The 15,286-nt window shown below is 32.2% G+C and overlaps 1 protein-coding gene across 4 annotated transcripts in view; it reads left to right on the top strand.

The window, feature by feature from the left end:
- Bcas3 (BCAS3 microtubule associated cell migration factor) overlaps positions 1-15,286 on the top strand; it is a 575,232-nt gene that overhangs the window by 139,774 nt on the left and 420,172 nt on the right. For all 4 annotated transcript variants that reach the window (XM_026398023.2, XM_026398025.2, XM_026398024.2 and 1 more), the window contains exon 9: positions 8,186-8,262. In XM_026398023.2, the coding sequence (XP_026253808.1) occupies positions 8,186-8,262 (77 nt within the window). The remainder of the gene's footprint in view (positions 1-8,185; positions 8,263-15,286) is intronic.

The following is a 15,286-nucleotide window of genomic DNA, read 5'->3' on the forward strand; positions in this document are numbered from 1 at the left end:
TTTCTTTCAAAAATTAATAATAAAATATATGTGTGGTGAAATTCTGCAAGATAAATAAAAGAAATTATTATTCTCCAGAGATAAATATAGTCACCTGTATTTGAGTTTATCCTTCTCCAAAAAGCATTTACATCAATAAATGCAGGTATAACCTGTAGCTCATGCTTTGTTTATAACTCTGCAAGAATGAATACTATTAACTTAAAATATCAAATATGAGACTAATAGGATCTTTTTCAAGAGCTAATACAAGAGGTGATATGGCAGATGGTGTGGAATTCAAGATGATATGGCAAGAATTTGTGCAGAAAGGACATAGGTAAACTGTGGTTCTTTTCCTGGAAGCACAGGGTGTTAGAACCATTAGAACTTGAAATCACTAAAGTCAGTAAGGGTTGGGAAATGGGAAGGAACAGATGTGGCCATGAACAAAAACTCCTTCTTATTGGGTAGTAGGCAATTAGTGTCTCTAAATAAATGAATCTGATTAAGGGTAGTTGTGGCTTAATCACATTCATTTATTTAGAAACTGAAACAGAGTAGCAACACTGACTGAAACAGTTGGTTACTCCCCAACCTTACCAGCCTAAATGTACCATTTCCAAAGTTAGCAGTTATTATCAGCCTGTCCCACCAGTGTATTTTTGGTGTGTAGAAGGTTTCTAATAACTTGTCTTCTAAATTCATAGTCTTCATATTGAGAGTAATTGTATATGAGGGGTTTTATTTAAGGAAGTGTACCAAAGGATTATCCTTTGCAGATGTACCTGATGCAGAGGGTGAGACTCCATGTTGGTGCCATAAAGGGATGAGAGAGGGTAGATGGTGGGGGAGTAGAGTTTATGCTGCTTATTTGTGGGAAGAATGTCAATAATTAAATGATTTTAATAAATTTTGAAATAAAGCATCAGGGATAGTATAAAATATTGTGTTATTATTTGATAATCTACACTTCAGGCATCAGGATTTAATTTCTCCAATCTAGAGTATAAGGGGTGAACCCAATAACTCAGTTAAAGTAACTACAATGAAGTAGAAGTGTTGGTGGGCAGCTTCAGAGATCAGGTCAAAAAATGCAGTGAGGTTTCCTTTTTTCTTTTTATTTGGATTAAGGTACAGGTCTAAGAAAGTGTTTTCATGGTGGAATAGACTCTAAATATCAAATACTTCTGACATGATTAAAATTAAATAGCAGAAGAGAAAAATAAAGAGAAAGGTAAAGTGCTTATAGATAGGAGTCAGATGATAAGAATCAAACAAAATTAATATCCTCAGAAAGGAAAAATAATCCTCTTCCCTGTAAAAGCAAAGCATTCACATCAGGAAGGGGCGCTAAAACCAAACTTATCAATTATATGAGTAAATTAAAGTAAATTTAAATCACTTGTAACAAAAATATTTTCAACTATGAACTCAGCCAACCAAAGGATTAATCTCCCTGATGTCCTGAGTCATATTATACCTTGTATACCTTTGTGATCACAGTGAATGAAAATCTCAGTCGAGAAATAAGACCTTCCAGGTGGAGCAGTAGAAAGTGTACAAGTTGAACAGGAGAGGAAAGAAATGGAGAAACATTATCAAACTCCATTGATCTATGAGATGAGAAGATTTAAGAAGACAGGGGTATGAGAAAAAGTCTATTTGAAATTTCAAAAAATTACCCAAATTTTATGAAGAACAAAAAATTATGTATTTATGATCACTAGGAACACCAAAGAGGATAAAAAAGAAGAAAAATATTCCTGGACACATCATAATATAATTGATTGAAAATAAAGATGAAGCAGAAAACTTGATGATATTTAGAGATATAAAAAAGCACATTAAATGTGGGGAACAACAGTATGAATATTCTTTTTTATGTTTTTCTTTACTTTTGGGATTGATTTTTATTTTGGGCTATTCATGGTAGTTAGAGCCACTGTGTCTTCAGAACAATCACAACACGGCAAATATGTCACTGAGACGCCCAGAAAAGTCTGACTAGCTGAACAGTATGAATATTCTGAATTTCAGTAAGGGGCACACAGAAGAATCAGGAGAACTCAGAAGAAAACTTCCACTTCACCCCTGCTACCTACTTGCTACCTAGATAGTCCTTGTGTTTTTCCTCTCTGGTGAATGAACTCCCTGTGTTCCTCCCTTGTAGCATCATTTCTACATGTGTATTTGATCTTACGTACTCATCCAAATCTTTTCTTCATGACTCCACATTCTCTCTATGGTACCCACTGCAATTTCCCCAGATTGAGAGTTTTCCTTTCCCTCTTTTGTTCAATATAACATTGCTCTCTTCAAGTTGACATTGGTTCTCAGGTTCCTATATGGATCAGTTTTCAGATCTCATCATACTGCCATGTGTTCAGGACTCATTAACCAAATATTCAGTAATTTGCTATTTTATATCCAGCACTAATTTCATCCCTGTGTATTCATCTGTGATCAAAATTTCTTCTTTTTAAATACAACATCCTCATTAGGCTTTTGGGACATCATGCTCTTGTTTTTCCCTCTAACTTTACTGAATTCCTTCACCAATGGATACATGTTGGATTGCTGTCATCTTTGAATCTCTCTTTTCAGCTGTATTTCCTCTTCAGAAGCTCTTATTTATTTTCATTTCCTTAATACAATTAATTTACAGATGATCAATAATTTTCTCTCTGATCTGTAATAGTACTCTCTAGATCTATGTCTTTAATTGCCTATTTTTATAGCTCTGTTTTGATATCTAGATGAAATCTCAAGTGTAATATTTCTGAGATGGAAACCTTATTAACCTATTCTTCCTGCCATTGTCTCCATTTTAATGAGTGGTAACTACACTGACAATTCTTTCAGCCAAAATCCTTTGGGCCTTTAAAAAATTTGTGGTATAATTCACATACTTTAAAATCTACCCTTATAAAGTAAACAATATTAGTGGGTTTTTTGGTATGAACATGTCCTGCAATTCCCATCAATAAACACCATGACACCACATCCCCATCAGTAGTCACTTCCTGTTTTACCTTTTCCTAGCCTGTCTAAACACTGATTTATTTTATATTGCTGTGATTATGTCTGTCCTGGACATTTTTTTTTTTTGAGAGAGAGAGAGAGAGAGAGAGAGAGAGAGAGAGAGAAAGAGAGAGAGAGAGAGAATTTTTTAATATTTATTTTTTAGTTTTCGGTGGACACAACATCTTTATTTTATTTGTATGTGGTGCTGAGGATTGAACCCAGCGCCTTGCATGTACTAGGCAAGCACTCTACCACTGAGTCACAACCCCAGCCCTGTTCTGGATGTTTTATGAAAATGAAATACAATATGTGATCTTTCTGACTGACTTCCTTCACATACCTTATTGTTTTTTAGGTTCCTTTACAAGGAACATGTATCAATATTTTATTCCTTTTTATGACTGAATTTTGCATGGATATGCCACATTTTGTTATCAGTTTATCAACTGATAAACTTTTGAGTTGATTCTATTTTCATGTTCTTGGCAATATTGCCTTGAATTTTCCTATATAGGTTTTTAATTGAACATATATTTTCATTTCTCTTGTGTTTAGATCTAGCAGTTTAACTTTTTGCGGAACAGCTAAGCTGTTTTCCAACATGGCTGCATCATTTTACATTTCTACCAACAATGTGTGAGGGTTTCATCTTCTCTACTTTCTTTCTCACCAACACTTACTATTATTTTTGGGTGATGCTGGGATTTTTACCCAGGACCATGTAAATGCTAGGCTTTGTTGTTTTGTTTAAAAAAATTTTTTTTTAAGTTGAACACAACACCTTTATTTTAGTGATGTATTTGTTTGTGGTAATGAGGATTGAATACAGTGCCTTACATGTACTAGGCAACCACTCTATCATGGAGCTACAACCCCAGCCCCTCTTCATTCTTTTTTTATTGTCTAGTGGTTGTGAAGTGGTATCTTTTTGTAGTTTTGTTTCATGTTTCCTTAATGAGTAATGATATTTAGCAGCATTTCATGTGCTTATTTACCATTTGATTTGTTCCTTCCAGAAATATCTATTCTGATTCTTTGCCCATTTTAAAATTTGATTATTTGTCTTTTTATTATTAAATTGAAGAACAACTCTGTGTACATTCTAGATAAGTTATTAATCAAATGCATTACTTGCCAAACTTTTCTCACATGCTGTGGATTATCTGTTCACTTTCTTTGTGGTGTCATTTCAGGCACAAAAGTTTTTAATAATGGTGATGTCCAATTCCAGTTTTTTCCTTGTTGCATTTACTATTGTTATGCAATAGTAAATGAATAAGAAACCATTCTCTACTTCAAGGTTATGAGCATTCATACTGGTTCTTTCTTGTGAGAATTTTGTAGATTTAGCTTTTAAATTTAGGTCTTTTTTTTTTTTTTTTTTTTTTGTACTGGGTTTTGAACCAAAGGCACTCTATCTCTGAACTACATCACCAGCCCTTTTATTTTTTATTGAGACAGGGTATCACTAAGTTGCTTAGGGCCTCACTAAGTTGCTGAGGCTGGCTTTGAGCCTGGGATCATGTTACCTTACCCTCCCAAAGTGTTTGGAATTATAGGCGTGTGTCACCACACCCAACTTCTTGGTCCATTTTTAACTTCTGTTTTTCTTTGCTACCTTATTGCAGTCCATGGACAAATCCTGTTCAGCTCCACTTTCAATTTTATTAATAACTTAATTGCTTCTCACTACAACCATTGCTATACTCTGTTCTAAACCACTATCTTTTACCTGGATTATTGTGGTATTCTTTAAGTTCTCTGCTTTCAAATTGTTACTTGCTTGCCTCCATAGTGACCTGTTCTTAATATAGTGCCAGAATCTACCTTTTAAAATTTATGCCAGAATATTCCATCTTTCTATTCTATTCTCTCTCTTGGCTTCCTTCCCATGGCCTATAAGAACATCTAGTATCTTTGCTTTTTTTTGCTACTTCTCTGACTTCATCTCCTAAGATTTTTTTTCCTTTTGCTTTTTGAGCTGCGACTCTGCCTTTTAATTGAAATTGGAAAAAATATTGTTACCTCCAGAACTTTATATATTTTGGAATTTAATTTGTGATAAGGTGGTATTTTAAATTTGGGTGTGTGTGTAAATATATTATTCAGAGAATGATTTGAGAGCACTGAGACTCTTGGGGAGGATCAGGTCATTTATGAGTAGAAAAAGCCACAGATCCTTTCCTTGTGAGGGTGACATACCTCTTATTGTTGGTATTGATAGTTTAGCAGTATTCTTGGTTGAAATAAATTGTATTTGCTTATGCAGAAATGAACAAATGCAGTGTGAAAATTTGAAAAATCAACATATCTTTCAGCATCAAAAGCTATTAAAATTCTACAAATAAAGTAAATAAATGATGTGTAGAACATGTAATCACAGAATTTTGAATAAAAGAGGTTTAGTAAAATCTAAATAAACCAATAATAAAGACCACTTTTTAAGGCATGAAAGGTTTATTATTTCAATATTATTTTTGACCAAAATTATATTACTGTCTATCAGTACAGTAATTTTACAGGTCTGATGTTGATAAAAGAGAAATACACCAGTGCAATGGAACAGACTCTGGGATTAGACATACACTTATATGACTTGACATAAAGGTGTCCTTTAGCTCAGGTTTTTTCAACCAGTTTTGTTTGCATATTCATATAGAACAACAACAAAAAGAAGTCTTAAGTCCGACTTAACTATAAATTCTAGATGAATTGGAACTCTGAACATGAAAGGTAATACCACTTATTTGTAGGCAAAATTTCAGTTAGAAATTCAATTTACTTTATGTTTACAAGTCTTTTCAGATTTTAAAATTCTTTCTGATACTAGTTTTGATAACTTATTTGTTTCAAAAAATTTTTCCCATTAGGTTGTATTAAGTATTGGAATAAAATTGTAGTATTTATTATCAATGTAATGGCTGTGAAATATCTAGCAATATCAAAGTTGTGAATGCTCTCTTTTTTTGATCAGTCTAGCTAAATATCTAATTTTGTTTCTAGCTATGACCTGTCTCTCCCTTGCCCCTTAAGAGTGACGTGAAATGCATGTTGTTTATCATTGTAGGAAGTTCTTTTTCTAGTTTGCTGACAGTTTTGTCTTTGTTTGTTAATTTGGTATTAAATTTAGCAAAGTCCTTATTAAGATGATTGTATGTTTTATTTTAGATCTGTTAAAAGAGTAAATTATTTTGGTTGATTTCCTAATGTTAAAACCATTCTTGAATCTTTGAATGAAACTTTGGTGGTGTTATCTAAAATTCTTTTTATATGCTTTTGGATTTTATTTTTGCATCTATATTCATGAGGGTGGTTGATCTGCAATTTTCTTTTTCTTGTGTTTCCTTGATTTTTTTTTCAGGGTTTATTTGCATATGATTGTTACTTTCTTCCTTAAATCTTCTGAATTTCTGTTATTGGGTACACATAAATTTATGATTATTATGTTTTATTTTCTTGCTTTGTGATCCTTTCATCTTTATGAACTATCCTTTGTGACTTCTGATATTTCTGTTCTTAATGTTTATTTTATCTTGTAATCATTTATCCATTCCAACTCTTATGATTACAATTTACATGGTATGTATTTTTCCATTTTATAGTTTTAAACTACTTGTGTTTTTTGAATGTCTTGGTCTTGACATATTTAACTTGATCATTATCCAGTCTGACAGTCACCTACTTTTAAATATTCTATGTATTTAAAAGAAATTATGAAGGACTATAAATGTAGCTTTAGTAGTAGAGCAAATACTTGGTATATGGGAGGCCTTTGGTTCTATCCTCAGCACAACAACAAAAACAAAACAAAAGGAATAGAGAACAGTTTGCTAGTATATACACACTTATCCATACATATACATACATAAATAGATATATGACCAAACCTTATTTGGTTCTGTTGACTCTTAACAATGGTGAATATTTTCATTTGTGTTTTGTTATTTGATACTTTTATGACAACTATTGTAACTTTTATGACAACTATTGTATTTAAAGTATGAGTGTTGATCTTGGTAAATAATATTTACATGTGAAAATGCCTTTTCTTTTACAAAGGTGTTGAGGGTGTTGTGCTGACTCAGTGTGTAAGTGAGAAGGTTTTGGGCAATCTTGTAGTAACAGAACAGAAATGTAGTTTACTATTGGGTATTTCTAAAACTTCATATTATTTCTTTTATAGGGTTATTTTCTTTGCTCTTTGAATATACAAAGTGTACATATATTATCATTAACAACAAACAGCTCATTAAAAATTAGAAAATTAGAAAAGTTTTAAACAAATCCAGCTGAAAAAAAATTACAAGGAACAACAGTAATTACTCATTAGAATAGTTCTGCATCAGCAAATGAGACTGCTCTCTTTTAGCATGTGAACAAAATTAATAGAGCAGCATTTTAATATTCTCTCCCCGCCCCTATTTTTCCATTCAAGTATCAGCATGTGTTGTTTAGATTTACCTATTCCCATTAGGAAAAAAATAATGTTAAATATTTTATAATAATTACAATCATTTATTGCATTTTTTGAAATAATTATTAAAACTTGGTGGTTCCTATAAATAGCTTATGAGGAATAGTCATATTCAGATGTATTTAGAAATTACATTTTGAAAATATATTTGAATATAAATTGTTTTCCTAGTTATTTATAAATCTTAGTATCTGAAAAATACTATTTATACAGATTCTCATTTGAATTTTAATATATTGAGTCAATCAGAAATGACTTATTTACACCACATGTGATTGTCTTATATTTCTTTGTGTGTGAGTTGTTGGTAATGCAGCAATCATTTTAAGTGATAGATTACATAAATCCATTTTATGTTTAATTCCATGACTCTGAAACATCAGTGGAAAAGCACTTTTAGTAAATGGCTAACAGTTTATTGATATTATCCATTCTTAATGTTGATTTATCTGATTTTAAATGAATGAAAAAATGAAACTTTTTTTTATTTAAAATGAATGAAAAAATGAAAGAGAAAACATTTTTTGAGGTGGTAATTTTCCTTCAGGCTTTTTTTTTGTGGTAATCTCTATCTTATAAAAGATTTCATCATTTTTATTTTTAGATTTTAGAGGTAGATATTGCTAGGAAATATTTATAGGAAATGTAACTTATGATTCAATTCGTAGAATTTCATCTTCACCTTTTTTTCTCCCCTAATTTTAGGATCCTCGTCGTAGTCTTGCAGGAGAAAATCGCTGCCTTTGATAGCTGTACTTTCACAAAAAAATTTTTTGTCACAAGTATGTACCAAATCATTTTATTTCCTGTTATATGCATTTGAGTTTATACTGCTTACTTGATACAGTCAGCAAACTAAATGTAATCGTATTATCATTATTTCATCTGTTTTTACTTATGATCTTCTGTGATTTTGTGGATATCTTTATTCAGTAGAATAATTGTATGGTATGTAAGTTCACTTTGGCAACATGGGTTCATCATATTTGTTCTTCATTGTCTTAGTTTCCCCTTAAATACTTTCCTTGAAAAGTTATGATTAATTTCATATAGCTGTTCATTTTTCGAGGTATTTGAGAGTTTTAGCCTTTCTTTCTCCCCATCTTTGCTCCATCCTCATCACCTCTAGAACTGTCTAAAAGTTCAGAAGTAAGCATAGAATTTAGTTCCCCACAATGTGCTCAAACACAAAATTAGTATATTTTGTATCATATGAAATTATGCATATGAAATTTTATAATGCGAGGGAAGGAGTGTTGGCAGGGAGGAAGGGGAAGGGAGAGTGAGAGAGAAATTAATTTTAAGAAATTGGCTTGGGGCTGGAGTTGTGGCTTAGCAGTAGAGCGCTCGCCTAGCACATGTGAGGCCCTGGGTTCGATCCTCAGCACCACATAAAAATAAATAAATAAAATAAAGGTATTGTGTCCAACTAAACTAAAAAATACATATTAAAAAAAAAAAAGAAATTGGCTCATGGAACTGTAGGGTCTGGCGATTTGAGTTTTGCAGGACTGGCTGTTCAGCTAAAAATCCAGCAGGATCCAATGTTGTAGTCTTGAATCCTGAGGCAGTCTGGGGAGAGAATTTTTCATCTTCTCTTTTTCCCTGAAGTCTAGTAAAACAGTAGTTTTTCTCTTTGTCTTCTATGTTTCAAACTCACAACTGACTGTGAAAGTTCCAGCTGAGTTTTACCAGACTGTCTGATATGTATATCCTAAAGAAATACTTTAATGTATCTCAGTTTTGAAATGCCCAAGGAATCCTAATTATGTTGTTTGAAACTTCTGAAATATCACATGGATTTACATGAATATTTATTGAATACTCAATATCAAACTCCTAATAGTAGATATTATCCTTGCCTTTAAAAGCATTTTCTTTGATGCAGTTACCACATTATGTATCATATATAACTGCATACATCATATACTGCATGATATCCTGTATAAACAGTAATTCATTATAATATCTTGTTTAACATTTTGTTGACCATGAATAGGATAACCTCAGGCTTGTAATCTTTTTCTCGTACATATATAGCTGTTACACATTCTTATTTATTATAATTAGAATAATTAGGGAAATAAAACCACATCAGTTCTATACATTTCTTTCCTCATTAGGTGGGATAGAGATGAGTGAATCAGAATAGAGGAGAAGTATTTCAGCCACATTCAGCTGTGAAGTTTTCCTTAGTATTTGTCTTTCCATTTTATCTGTAGTTTTTTGCTGTTCATTGTTAATCAGAGATATGGACATCAAGGCTTCTAATGTTAGCTCTGTTGTGATTCCATTTTAACCTTCTAGGTTCCATTTTTAATTTTATAACCTGTATCTTATACTTGTAGCCGTATTTCAGGAGCACTGAGCTATCTTTTGTTCTTTTATTATTTTTGATTTATTAACAAATAAAAATATCTTGAGCCCTCAAGTGAGTGTTAGATTGGGGGGAGAAATCCAAAATCATTTATTTTAACAAAGGTAGTTTCAATTACAAAATATATTTGGAAGTTTAATCCCTATTTAAGTGTTAGATCCTACTATACTGTGTATGTTGAAATATCACATTTGTCAATAGCTGTCAGCTTCTTTGTAATAAATGGCAGAATATAAATGAGTTTTAATAGTGACTAATGAGAGGTTAAGAAAGTTAATGGTGGAGATATTTTTTTTTGAGGGTATTTATTTTTTAAAGCATATTTATATTATAGTTTTAAATGAACAAGTAAATATATATATTTCCAGTAATTCATTTAATGTTCTATTTAGAAGAAAAACCTTCATTATAAAAGAATAATTTAAAATAACTAGATTTATGTATTAGCAGTATGGTTATATTTATTTTTTATTATTGCATTACAATTAAACATGATAGTGGGATTCTTTGTTACATATTAGTACATATACACAGAAGAACAATGTAATTTGGTTAGTTTTGTCTCCTAGTACTTACCCCCACAACCTTGTTCCCTCTTCTACTCTGTTCGTCTCATGAGATGCACCCCCAGCATATTTTAGTTTTCCTCTCTAGCTTCTACATATGAAAGAATATAGCTCTTGACTTTCTGAGTTTGTCTTATTTTGCTTGATATAATGTCCCAAATTCCATCCAGCAAATGGCATAATTTCATTATTTTTATTGATATTAAAACTCCATTGTGTATATATGCTATATTGTAATTAGGTTGGAAGGACACAAAGGTCTATAATAATTCTAATACTTTAAAATGGAAATATAACTTTCATAATACTGTTTTATTGACAAATCTTGACAACATTACATATATAGAATTTTAAAAACTTTGATCAAATAATATTTTGGATGAAATGATATATGTGTAGGTGATAATCTATCTACACATTGTCCTCTACGTGAGTGAAATTTGTTTCTACCAATATTAGGGTTTGTTAGCACTTTTTCTTTCTTTCTTTTTTTTTTAAGGAAGGAATTTTTTAAAAATACCTTTATTCTATTTATTCATTTGTATGTGGTGCTGAGGATTGAACCCAGGGCCTCACATGTGCTAGGCAAGCTGAGCTATTGCCCCAGGCCCAGCACTTTTTCTTAATGCCTTTTTTGCTTTCTCTTTTTCTCAGTGTTTTTTTTTTTTTGAGACATCTTTGTGATGTATTCCTAAATGCTTCAACTTGCATTGCTAGAACCCAATAAATAGTTGAAGCAAACATTGCTAAATTATTAGTCTCTATCTTATTTTGTGAATTGTTCATCACTGGAAGGAAGAGATATGGAAGCATCAACAGTATTACTGGTTGTACAGTCAAGTACTTTATTAGAGGCATACAGTTTCTAAAGAGATCCTAGTTGATGGCTTGTGGTCCCTATAATGAATTTTCAGTTATTTCTGATCCATGAGTATTCTCACTTATTCTCTCAGAGTACTATTTGAATTTTGGCTCTTGTTGACACCTTAATGTCAATATTTAGCATGGATTGCATAAAATCTAAACTGTTGCTTAATAGTATGCTATAATACATACCTTACTAAGGAAAAAAAAAAGAGTTCAAACATCAACAACAACCAAAGTTGGTGATTTTTCTACTTATACTCTAAATAGTATTTATTATAGAATTTCACTTTAGTCTTCTCAAATCTCACTTTTGCAAATACTCTTACAAATAATAATGATATATCTTATTTCACACTTCCATTAGAATGTGTGGTTATTCTTAGTTAGTCCTAAGAATCAAATTTATGCATGTGATTTTAGGTTGGTAAAATTGAGGATATTCAGCAAATATTTGAATGGAGATTTAGTTGATTTTCTTTGTATTACAGCTTTGTGTAAAATGATTTTTGGTCAATGTTAGAACCAAATTCCATATGAACAGAATTTTAAAATCAAGAAATAGAGGGTGCCACTTTGTAACTTGAAAGAAGCATATATTTTTTCTCCAATTTCTGCATCAGAGCCCTCCCCTCCCATCTCTTTACCCAGACTGAAACTCGATACAGGTTACATACATTTCTGTATATTTGGATTTATGTTATCCCATGAGTATATACTAGTTTTCTAGGTACTGGAGACAGGGGAGCTGGTGTTATGGCACAGTGAGATAGTTTTTGTGGTAGCTCATCTGCCATTTCTCCATGGGTTAGTACTCTGTTTTTAAAGAGGTAAGAGTACACCCCATGTAGAAAGACAAGATGTCCATTTAATGAGGATGTTATTTTGATCATGCAAGCATTTCAGACTGCTAAAATAGTCTGAATATCTCTTGTACAATACATTCTCAGTTGACTACCTTAGTTATGTAAGAATACAATGAAGGTACTGTAATGAAGTACTGATAGGATGTGTCCATCAGAGCAAGCATCATGGGAATTTGTGCCAAAGTGTGGTGTGGATGGAACAGGTAAAGAGAGCCAATGGGGAACTGTTGAGAAGGTATCCAATGTGATGAGAAAGGTTACACTCTTGTATTTGTATGCACAGAAAGTTGGCCTTGAGCAGCTGTCTGATGTGGAAATCTGAAACCCAGGTATGATTAGGAAAACAAAAGACAAAGATTGATAGATGTCATTAGTAGTCATTTGAAGTGTACTAAAAAAATCTCCAGGGAGATTAGAATGTCCAGTAATGCCAGTCCTCATGATACACACCTGTAATCTCCACGATTCAGAAGGCTGAAGCAGGTGGATCATAAGTTTGAGTCCAGCTTCAGAAATTTGGTGAGACACTGATTTAAAATAAAAAATAAAAGAACTAGGTGTGTGAGAACCTAGTGATAGAGAACCCCTGAGTACAGTCTCCATTACCACCCCCCCAAAACCACACACACAAAAAGATAAAGAAAAATGAAAATTTAAACAGATCAATTTCAAGTAATGAAAAAGCCATCAAAAACCTACCAACAAAGAAAAGTCCACAACCAGACTGGCTTCTCAACTGAGTTCTACTAGACCTTTAAAGAAAAACTAGTATCAATCCTCCTCAAATTATTCCATGAAATAGAAGAGGAGGGAACTCTTCCAAACTCATTCTGTGAAGCTAATATCATCCTGATTCCAAAACCAGCGAGACACATCACGGAAAGAAAATTTCAGACCAATATCCTTGATAAACATAGATGCAGAAATTCTTATTTTAAAAAATTTTTTTAGTTGTAGATAAACACAATATCTTTATTTATTTATCTCTATGTGGTGCTGAGGATTGAACCCAGTGCCCCACACATGCAAGGCAGGTGCTCTACCACTGAGCTACACCCCATCCCAGATGCAGAAATTCTTAATAAAATATGGCACATCACATACAAAAACACAGTAAAAAGATAGTGCACCATGATCAAGTGGGTTTACCACAGGGATGCATGTTTAACATACAGTAATCAATAAATATAATTCATCACAAAAATATACTTAAAAGAATCACATGATTATCTCAATGCAGAAAAAAGCATTTGACAAAATATAGCATACATTCATATTTAAAACACTAGAAAAAATAGGGATACAAGAAATATACCTCAACATTGTAAAAGCTATATATGACAGATTCAAGGTCAACATCATTTGAAATGGAGAAAAAAAATGAAAGAATTCCTTCTAAAAATAGGAGCAAGACAGGGATACCCACTTCATCACTTCCATTCAACATAATCCTTGAAACTCTAGCTTGAGAAATTTGGCAAAAGAAAGAAACTAAAGTAATAAAAATAAGAAAAGGAGAGCTCAAACTCTCTGTTTGCCGATGACACGATCCTATATTTAGAAGACCCAAAAAATCTGTACCAGAAAACTTCTAGAACTCATAAATTAACTCAGCAAAGTAGCAGAGTACAAAATTTATACCCATAAATCAATTGTGTTTTTATACTCTAATGATGAATCAGCTAAAAGTGAAATTAGGAAAACCATCCCATTCACAATAACCTCAAACAAAACAAAACAAAAAAACCAAACCAACAAAATACTTAGAAATCAATCTAACAAAAGTGGCGAAGGACCTCTACATCAAAAATTACAGAATGCTAAGGAAATTGAGGAAGATCTTAGAAGATGGAAAGACCTCCAATTACCTTGGATAGGCAGAATTAATATTGTTAAAATGGCCTTACTATCAAGAAACAATCAAGACTGGGAAGAGAGAGCCTATACAATGGGAGAAAATCTTTGCCACCTGCATCTCAGAGCATTAATTTCCAGAACATATAAAGAACTCAAAAAACTTAATACCAAAAAACCCAAATAACCCAATCAAAAAATGGGCAAAAGGGTTATTAAAAAATTTTTTTTAATTGATTTTTTTAAAAAAAAACATGACACTGGAATGCATTACAATTCTTATTACACACATACAGCACAATTTTTCATACTGGGCAAAAGGGTTTGAATAGATGCTTGTCAAAAGAAGAAATATGAATCATTAGCAAATATATGAAAAAATGTTAAACATCTCTATCATTTAGAAAAAATGCAAATTAAAACTATACTGAAATTTCATCTAACTCCATTCAGAATGGCAATTATCAAGAATATAAGCAGCAATAAATGTTTGTGAGAATATGGGGAAATGGGAACACTCATACATTGTTGGTGGGATTGCAGATTGGTGCAACCACTCTGGAAAGCAGTATGGAGATTCCTCAGAAAACTAGGAATGGAACCACCAGTTGATCCAACTGTCCAACTCCTCAGTGTATATCCAAAGGATTTTAAATCAACATACTACAATGATGCAGCCACATCAATGTTTACAGCAGCTCAATTCATAACAGCTAAGCTATGGAGCCAACCTAGGTGCCATTCAATACATGAATGGATAAAGAAAATGTTGTATATATATATATATATACAATGGAGTATTACTCAGCCATTAAGAAGAATAACTTTATGACATTTTCCAGTAAATGGATGGAACTGGAGACTATCATGCTAAGTGAAATAAGCCAATTCCCCCAAAGCAAAGGTTGAATGTTTCTCTGACATGTGAAAGCTAACCCACCATCAGCCTGGGAGAAGATAGAAGTTCAATAGATCAGAAAAGGGGAATGAAGGGAAGAGATTGGGGATAGGAAAAGGAAAGACAGTGGAATGAATCTGACATAATTTTCCTATGTACATGTATGAATACACTGCAGTGAATTTCACCATAATGTGTATCCACAAGAATGGGTTCCTAATTAGAATAAGATATATTTCATGCTTGTGTAATCATATAAAAATGTATTCTATTGTCATGTGTAACTAAAAAGAACTAGTAGGAAAAGAAACATTATATTCAAATATTAAGTTCACAGAAATCTTTTTTATTCTGATTTGTTTTATATGACAGAATGCATTA

Source organism: Urocitellus parryii, chromosome 7, assembly GCF_045843805.1.
Source record: "Urocitellus parryii isolate mUroPar1 chromosome 7, mUroPar1.hap1, whole genome shotgun sequence".
In the NCBI taxonomy this organism is placed as follows: Eukaryota; Metazoa; Chordata; class Mammalia; order Rodentia; family Sciuridae; genus Urocitellus; species Urocitellus parryii.